This window comes from Phalacrocorax carbo, chromosome 1 (assembly GCF_963921805.1).
Source record: "Phalacrocorax carbo chromosome 1, bPhaCar2.1, whole genome shotgun sequence".
NCBI lineage: Eukaryota > Metazoa > Chordata > Aves > Suliformes > Phalacrocoracidae > Phalacrocorax > Phalacrocorax carbo.
Window position 1 is genome coordinate 137,441,278 of NC_087513.1, and position 7,857 is coordinate 137,449,134.

Here is a 7,857-nt window from a genome sequence, read left to right on the forward strand (position 1 = left end):
CTAGTGTGGAGACATTCCTAGACAGGGTGGAGCCCACAAGGCGAGCGGTGCTGTCACTGGGGAGGCAGCAGGTCCCAGTCTGCGCTGAGGCTGGAGACAGAGCTGCGCGATATGATCTCTTCAGTGGTGACATTTATTTAAGAGGGTCTTGCCCCTTATGCCTCTACCTCAAGGCCCCAGCCACTCACTCCTGCTTTTGCACTCCAGCTCACTGCCTGTCCTCAGCTCTGCTATTACAAATGATTGCAAGGCCAGGCTACAGCGTAGCTCCCTAAAGTAATCTAGGTTAAAAATAGCCTTCCAGAAAAGTTTTACATTTTTGAGTTTTAAACTGAAATCATTTCAGCTGCCTGATTTTGCAGACAACCCTAGAAATAGCTGCATAAGCACAACTGAAATGGTAATAAACTGACCTACTGAAAGGTAACTTAGCTTCTCAAATTCTGAAACAAATGGGTCGTGAAAATATGCACAAAGAAACTACGCCTCCTCGCTGGCAAAGTAAAAGCGCAGGAGCTTTACTTTCCTCCAATACAAAAATCTTAATGAACACAAATAACCACTAAGATTTAATGAATCATGCAGCCTTCAGGGATCAAGATTAGACAGGCTTGATCCAATTGAAATCAATGGAGGTTTTGCCCCTCCCTTGTTTTGAGCTAAGATTTTTTTTTTCCTCCTATCTTTTCTTCAGGGATGGACTGCAAGTTTTAATATAGCCTGGTATTTGACCATAGACTACTTTTTATCATTTATCAACATATAGCGTGGACCGTGTGACTATTGATAGACTTCTGTATTAAAGACCCAGGAAGTACAGTGGGAAGGGATGCCAAGAGCTCCATCTAGATCACCCCTCTGTCCTGAGACAGGCTCGCTCATACCTACAGTCTTCGTGGCACTATTTGTCTAAACTTATTCTTGACAAAATGTTATTTAAAAAACCCACACATATCCTGAGGTAATCTATTCCAGTGTTTAGATGGGGAATTTCCTCACCATCTAGTCTGACACACCACCAGCATTCTATAGCCATGCATCAGGGCAGATCAACAGAGTCCCAGGGGGAGACAGCTGTGGCAGCAACGCAGAAACTTGGTGTGTGTCTGATGTTGTTTGTTGCTTTTCCTTTTAGCCAAGAAGAATAAATGTAAATCAAACCAAATCATTTAGTGAATATAGCTGAGAAATACAGTTGCTGTTATTGACGTTTCTGTGCATACAAGAACTCAAAAAAACTTGAAGAATCAGTAATTTTCTGTTAAAGTTCAAATTCCTTGCCAGGGACTATGGGTGGTTTATTAGCATGGGGAAATGCTGGCATAAACACATGGATAGAGCTCTTTTTCTCCTTACAACTACAATAAGATAAAATCTAACATTATTTAGGCCCTGTGGGAAGAGATAACAGTTCTATTGACTTGCACATTTAAAAACAAAACCTACTAACATTGTAAAGGATGTATAGTAGAAATCAAACTAGAAACAATATATAATAAACAAGCTATTAAATCACTTGCCTTCATTGAAACACCACTTGAAAGTGCTTTACAGCATTGTAAACAGTCAAAAGATAAACCCTTGCAGCAGATGAAAAAATTACCAATATGAGCAGAGCTGCTGTTTCAGAAGAGGCTGGAAGACCGGAGAGGAAATGAAGGTGCTGTAGGCATTCGTATAGACAGACAGTACAGCAAAGCTGAGAACGTGTGGAAGATGTGGAGGAAGAATTGGACTGCTAGGACAAGTTGAGGTAGTAAACAAGCAACAAGACCTGGTTGGCTGGCATTTTACCTTTGCTTGCAATGTACAAGAATTATTATTACATTTTGGTTACATTTTCTTCTTTCTCTGAATCCATGAGTATTTCAGAAAATGGAGGACAATTAAAAGGGTAAAACTGAATTACTTCGATTCTTGTAGCATTCCTTTAAGTGTAATAACTTTTTGAGGAACCTGTTTTCAAGAGGTCGCCAGTTTGTCAACACTGTTTACTCATTCCTCCTAACCTCTTAATTTTTTTTTATTGCCCTTATTGCAAAATAGTTTGGGACATTTATTTTTTTTTTTCTTAATGGCACTGGCATGTGAAATGCCACGTAAATGACAGATTCATTTCACCTAACTTTATCTAGCTTAGGTGAAGTTGTGGGTTAAAAGAAACAGGTTTTTAGGGATCATGTCTTCTTCCAGCCATTCTAGGCATCTATTTTGGACAAGACTGCCTTTGTCTCTACATTGACTATAAATGGAGCCTGAAGTGACCGGTTTATGTATAGATGTCTACATCAGGTCAAATGAATCATACCCTGTAAGTTGTACTGAATAGTCCCAGTCACCAAGAACACTGATTTTGACAGCAGTTTTGTAATAGCTTGTAGAAGCTGTTTCCATCTTTTGCAATACCTTTGGATTCAGTGAAGTGTCTGATGAAGGCACAAACACTTGCAGACTTTTTGGCTCTGCCTAAGTGAAGATCTAGGAGCGCACCTTGCCCACAGGCAAACATGTTGCAACATAAAATGCAAATAGCTTGAAAGAAAAACAGAAGCATTAAAAAGACACAGCTCTTCATGTACCCTGGAGGAAGAGGAGAAACTGGCAAGACCTTTGTAAGACAATTCAGAGAAGACTCATTTGACCCAACCATGATGACAGTCATACTATTGGTATTAAAAGTCTTGACTTGTCACAAAGCATACTTTGCTACAGATGTAATTAAATAATGGACAAAACAGTTTAGTACCAACAAGGAAACAAGTTCACATTTAACACATGTTATTTCACATTTTTCTAACAGGACAGTTAATTCAGAGTCAGCTCTTTGAGCATGGCAAATATCTTACACAAAAAATAAATTAATAGCATTTGTGTGTACAAAAGAGGACAACTGGTAAAAGATAATCACAGTTGCTGCTCAACAGCAATTATGTCAAAGTTGAACCTCCGGTCATATGTGACAACTAAGATGGTAATTCAGCTGGTTCATATAACAAAATAGTGTGGCTGCTATAGACCAAAATTAAATTCTGTAGATCCTTGGTTATAAAATCACTCATGCCGCTGACCTTTTCTCTCGACTATGCTCCTGTTCTGAAACAGCACAGGGAGGGATTTATCCTGTCAGGAGTTCGTGATAGTGTTTGCAGTCACTGGAAATCTGTATGAGAGACAAAAAGTCCCACTTAGCAGCAGGAGGATGACAGCTACAATCCCGATAGGAATGGCAGCACCAGCTTCCTGCGCCGCTGGGCTGGATGGCATGTAGTAAGAAGGAGGAAAAGCAATGCTCTGATTGTGCGTTACCGAATAGAAATTCCAGCTCACAGGAATCAGGACGCACAGACCAGCCAGTGTGTAGAAGAAGCCACCCACCAGGAAGAAACGGGTAATGAGAGTTTTGTGAGTGATTCCCATATAAACATTTCTCAGAGCCAATACTGTGGCAGTCAATCCCAGCAAGCCCACGCACATGGCGATCAACAGGAGACCCTGAGCAGCATAAATTTCAGGGGGGATGGAGGAGTCATAGCCACTGAATTTATGGCAGAACTGTTCTTTATAGCCAGGCGAGACGTGAAGGTAACTGATGAAGCAGACTTTCCAAATCCCCACCCAGGCAACGCCAGAGGAGATGATGGTGGTGTTGTTCACGTGCCACACTCTCCATTCCACAATTCCCATTGAAACGGTGCACAGGATCCAGCCCACCGTGCCCAGAGCAAAGGCGGCTAGCTGGAGGTGCGAGGTGCTGACCAGGGAGCTCATCCTCTGGAGCTCTCCTACTCTGTCGCAGACACGGTTGCCATGTGAAGAGAGAGAGGTGCTGGAAAGGAACACAGCATAAAATTACACAGGCAATTATCTGTGTGAGCAGGTGAAACTGTAAGTGAAAAAACAGGAGAGAATATGTGTGCAGAGGGAGGATGGCAGTCATCTTAGACCAACTGTAGTAGTTTGTTGACGTATAATACCCATGGACAGATATCTAACATCTAAGCTTAATTCTGTCTATTTCATTGTATCCCAAGAAGAAAGCGTCTCTGACTGGCTCCCATTACAACTCCATTTTGCATTCCAAAAAAGGGAAATTCACATCTTTTTTCAAGTTATTCCCTTCCTTGGTAATTAACTGTTATGTTCAAAAGTCCTTACATGCATTACGTGTTATCAGGAGCCCTAGTCTTACTGGCTAGTAGAAACTAAACCTGACAAAATCCTCGGGATCGTAGTTCAGAGGGTTGAGCAAATCCAGGCCACAAAGTCTAATAAAGACCACTGAACTTTGACCATTTTTAGATTATTTAACTGTGAATGCATGATCAGAAATATTTGAATTAATCAGAAATATAACGCTCTGTGCAGGGGCTGGAGCCGGGATGTGCTGCTGTTGCTTTCCCAGCATCAAACTTTAACCAAGGTTTCTTCAGTGTTTTACCTTCACAAATCACACTCGTTCATAACCTGCCTGACTTCTCCAGCTCAAGTCACCCTACCGCTGTTGTGGAAAAGATTTTAGTCATTTAGCCTAGCAAAAGGTTTTAGGTTTGTTTGCTGACTGTATGTTTGCTGACCATATGTTCTGAGTACAAATTAGTAAAAAAAAAAAAAATCTGTTAATTTCCCACGTCTTTCATACAACCTTCTGAACTATTATAGGAATGATTTGTGATTAGAGAAGGTGCGGCCTTGATTTTACTGTGTAGATCTCAAAGGTTCTGGGGATCTTTATATTTTATAAGTTAGCTAGAATACCTTTTCTCCTGCTCCCATCGTATTCAAGACAGAAGAAATACTGTACCAGGTTCACTCGAATAACAAGATAGACCTGCAACTATGTTTTGTTCCTAAAGCAATAGCTTTTCGATTTACTTATCTTAACCTAAACAGATTCAGTGATGCACTCTAGTTGCAAAACTCCAGCTGTGGAAATATTCGGTAAAAAATATTTTCACAGCAATGTGACCTTAAGCACACACTTTCCATCTTCTCATACCGGTGCCCACTATATACTTACTTCAGTCTTGAAGCTGAGGCCAGTGATAAGAGGAATGGACAGAGTGGTTTTTGACGCCAGCCAAACACAGCAACATCTGCAATTTTGTCATTTTGGCCTCCCAGTTCATCTATGTGTCTCCGGTAGGACTGATTTCCTGTGGGACATGTTAATCTCCATTACTGCAAAGGTACATTTAACCCTTTCTTGCATGGAGGAAATTGCTCCAGAATAGCCTCCTGTGTTTTTATCTATTTAAAATGAAACCAATTTATAAATGCTATCTATCTCAGTCTGCTGCATTATTTACAAAGTGATTATAATCCCCACTATCTAATTAACAGTTGTTACTAGCCATACAGCGTAGTAGCCCCACACGAAATGATGAATGGCTTGCTTCTGTCCCGGTTCCACATCAAAACAGTGTCATTTCTGTATGTCTAGTGATGGGAAGGTGCTCGACAGAAAAGAGCGTGATTAAAGGAGTCCTGCACTGATTGCCTTTTGCTTCTGTTTGAATCAGCTGAGCACACAGAGGCCAAACCTGAACCATATTAAAATACCGTTCTGAGCAGAGTCCATATTTTTTGTAACACTTTTCGTATACATCATAAACATTAATTTAAACAACAACTTGCTGATATCAGAGTCATAAAAGGCAACCAGGCCAATCCATGTCACTGAGAGCTGTTCAGAGTATGGTATCAGTGTGTTTCTGCATGGATTGAATTCACTCACCTGTCTTCCCACAGAATTAAATGAGATCGTACCCATGATTACTGAGCCCTCTGTCAAACCTTCATGTGCTAAGTTACTTAGAATGGTGCCCAGAACTGAGTTATAAAATTAAAAATTAGGAAAAGATATTTTTTTTTCCTGTGAGATTCACAAAGGTCACAGAACAAGCAAACACGCAGGATGAAAGAATTCAAAGCTCATGCAAAAATTCTGAAAACACTGAAGAATAACCAGCTAACAAAGATGAGCTTTAGATGAAGTACCAAATGTCTAGACACAAAAAATTGCTTAGGTAGGAAATGATTCATTTTGGCTCATTTCTCCACACCCTGCCCACTGGGACTTATTTGATCTAACCTGATAGTACTGACTGACTTAGAGAAAAATCAAGGTGAAAAAGAAGTACTTTTGAGAGCGATGATAAAATTGAATGGCAGTTGTCATACTTGCCTGTTTCGGAAAATCAGACAGAAGCCTCCGCTGATGACCTGTTGGTATTAAGATTCAGCAGGAAAATAAGGAGCAAAATACCAAGGCGGCATAGTGACGGGAATTTGCTTGCCACGTGAAAATACGCCAAAACGAAAACAAAGTTCTAGCTCCCGATTCCGGTCTCCCCCGTTACAAATATTAATGAACGCGCTCCAGGCTTTTGCTGGTACCGTCACATGAGGACAGCTACGTGTCGTTTGCCAGAAGCGTTGATTTGAAAGGGAAGACGTTGGCTACGAGCAAGTGGCGTCTCAGGCTTCTGCCACGCACGGCCGCCGCTCGCAGCATCCGCGGCCCCTCGGGCGTGCCGTGGGACCCCCGGGGCGCGGCACCGGCCGAGGCCGCGCCGTGCGCCTGCCGGCGGGCAAAGAGCCTGGGGGAAACGCGGCTTCTCCCAGAGGCGGCGGGGTGCGGGCGCGTTTCGGGGCTGCTGCGGCAAGCAGCGCCGGGCAGGCAGCCGCTTCGCTTGCGGACGCCGAGCGAAGCCGGGAGTGAGCTGCAGGGGGCGCCTCCCCCCAGGGCTTCGCCCCTCCCGGCTCCCTCGCTGCGGGACCGCCACGGGGAAGGAAAGAGGGAGGGAAGAAGGACCGACGTCTCGCTTCGGAAAGGAGGAAGCTGATCCATCGCTACCTTGCCATTCGCATAAGAGAGCGAAGAAGTGTTTCCTCTTCAAGAAAACCTTTTGGTTTCTGTGCAAGTGCTCCTTCCAGCCTTGCAAGAGAAGAATGTGAAAGGTCAGTCCCTGCGTGTTCAGAGCTATACTGGGGAAAGTGCGGTTCAAAGCCCAGATCATACGGCGGCAGCATTGGCATAGTCTATTGGCTGGTGTCATGCTTTAGTAATTATATAAATATTTTTAATTCGTTTAATTAGTACAGTAAGATTGCCTCTGTGGTCTGAATAATACAATGATGTAACATGATCACTTTATGAAATTTCCTAAGGCAAATGAACTCATATTCAGTCAGCTGCAGGAGGTCTGCTGAGTAATTATTTGGCGTTACTGGCACGCACGCGGTTCTTGATTCGGAAGCTCACTCGGAGCTGCAGGTTTCAGCATTCAGAGTGCGCATGCCAGCTGTTTCATAGGATGGCGGTAGCCTGCAAAGGCAATCCTGCCAGGAGGAACAAGCTAGGTCTATGTGGTGTGTATGCCAGCGGATGAAAAGCGTGACTGAAAACCCTTTTCGCCCAAATAAGCAAGAGAAGTGCATTAAGAGATGGCTAGGGTTCCATCTCTCGATGTGCCACGATTTCATCAACATTTTCATTTAAAATTGATTCCGTCCAATCCAACAAGCATCCCAGCAGCTTCTGGGGACCGCCTTTAGAAAGTCTAGAAACAATAGCTCAAAAAGGAGAGCCGCTTCTACAGGCTTCTCACCTGATAGTCCCTTGCTATCATTTTCTCTCTTAATACATCTTTCATTTCCTTCATGGATGTCTTTTAAACTAAACTTTTACGTGAGTAAAAGCAAAACGTAAACTTGCTAGGATTCAATGGAAATTCGCACAGAGAAGACAGAAGCTGTCAAGACAGTAAAAGATGATACATGCTAGTGAATTCATCCAAATGCAGAAACCTGAAGGATCCCTTTGTCCTTATTGCTTATTTTTATTTAAATCGAGCA

General features: G+C 42.7%; 1 protein-coding gene across 1 annotated transcript; it reads right to left on the reverse strand.

Moving 5' to 3' along the window:
- Window positions 1-997: 997 nt before the first annotated feature.
- CLDN34 (claudin 34) lies at window positions 998-5,151 on the reverse strand. Its single transcript, XM_009508250.2, has 2 exons — window positions 5,018-5,151; window positions 998-3,826 (listed from the first exon to the last, which is right to left on the reverse strand). Exon 2 carries the CDS (start codon window positions 3,766-3,768, stop codon window positions 3,124-3,126), a length of 645 nt encoding a protein of 214 aa, XP_009506545.2. The 5' UTR covers window positions 3,769-3,826; window positions 5,018-5,151; the 3' UTR covers window positions 998-3,123.
- Window positions 5,152-7,857: the final 2,706 nt, after the last annotated feature.

What these genes read in the sequence shown, in the direction of transcription:
- CLDN34 (XM_009508250.2), bottom strand. Translation starts at nt 3,768, where the DNA reads ATGAGCTCCCTGGTCAGCACCTCGCACCTCCAGCTAGCCGCCTTTGCT.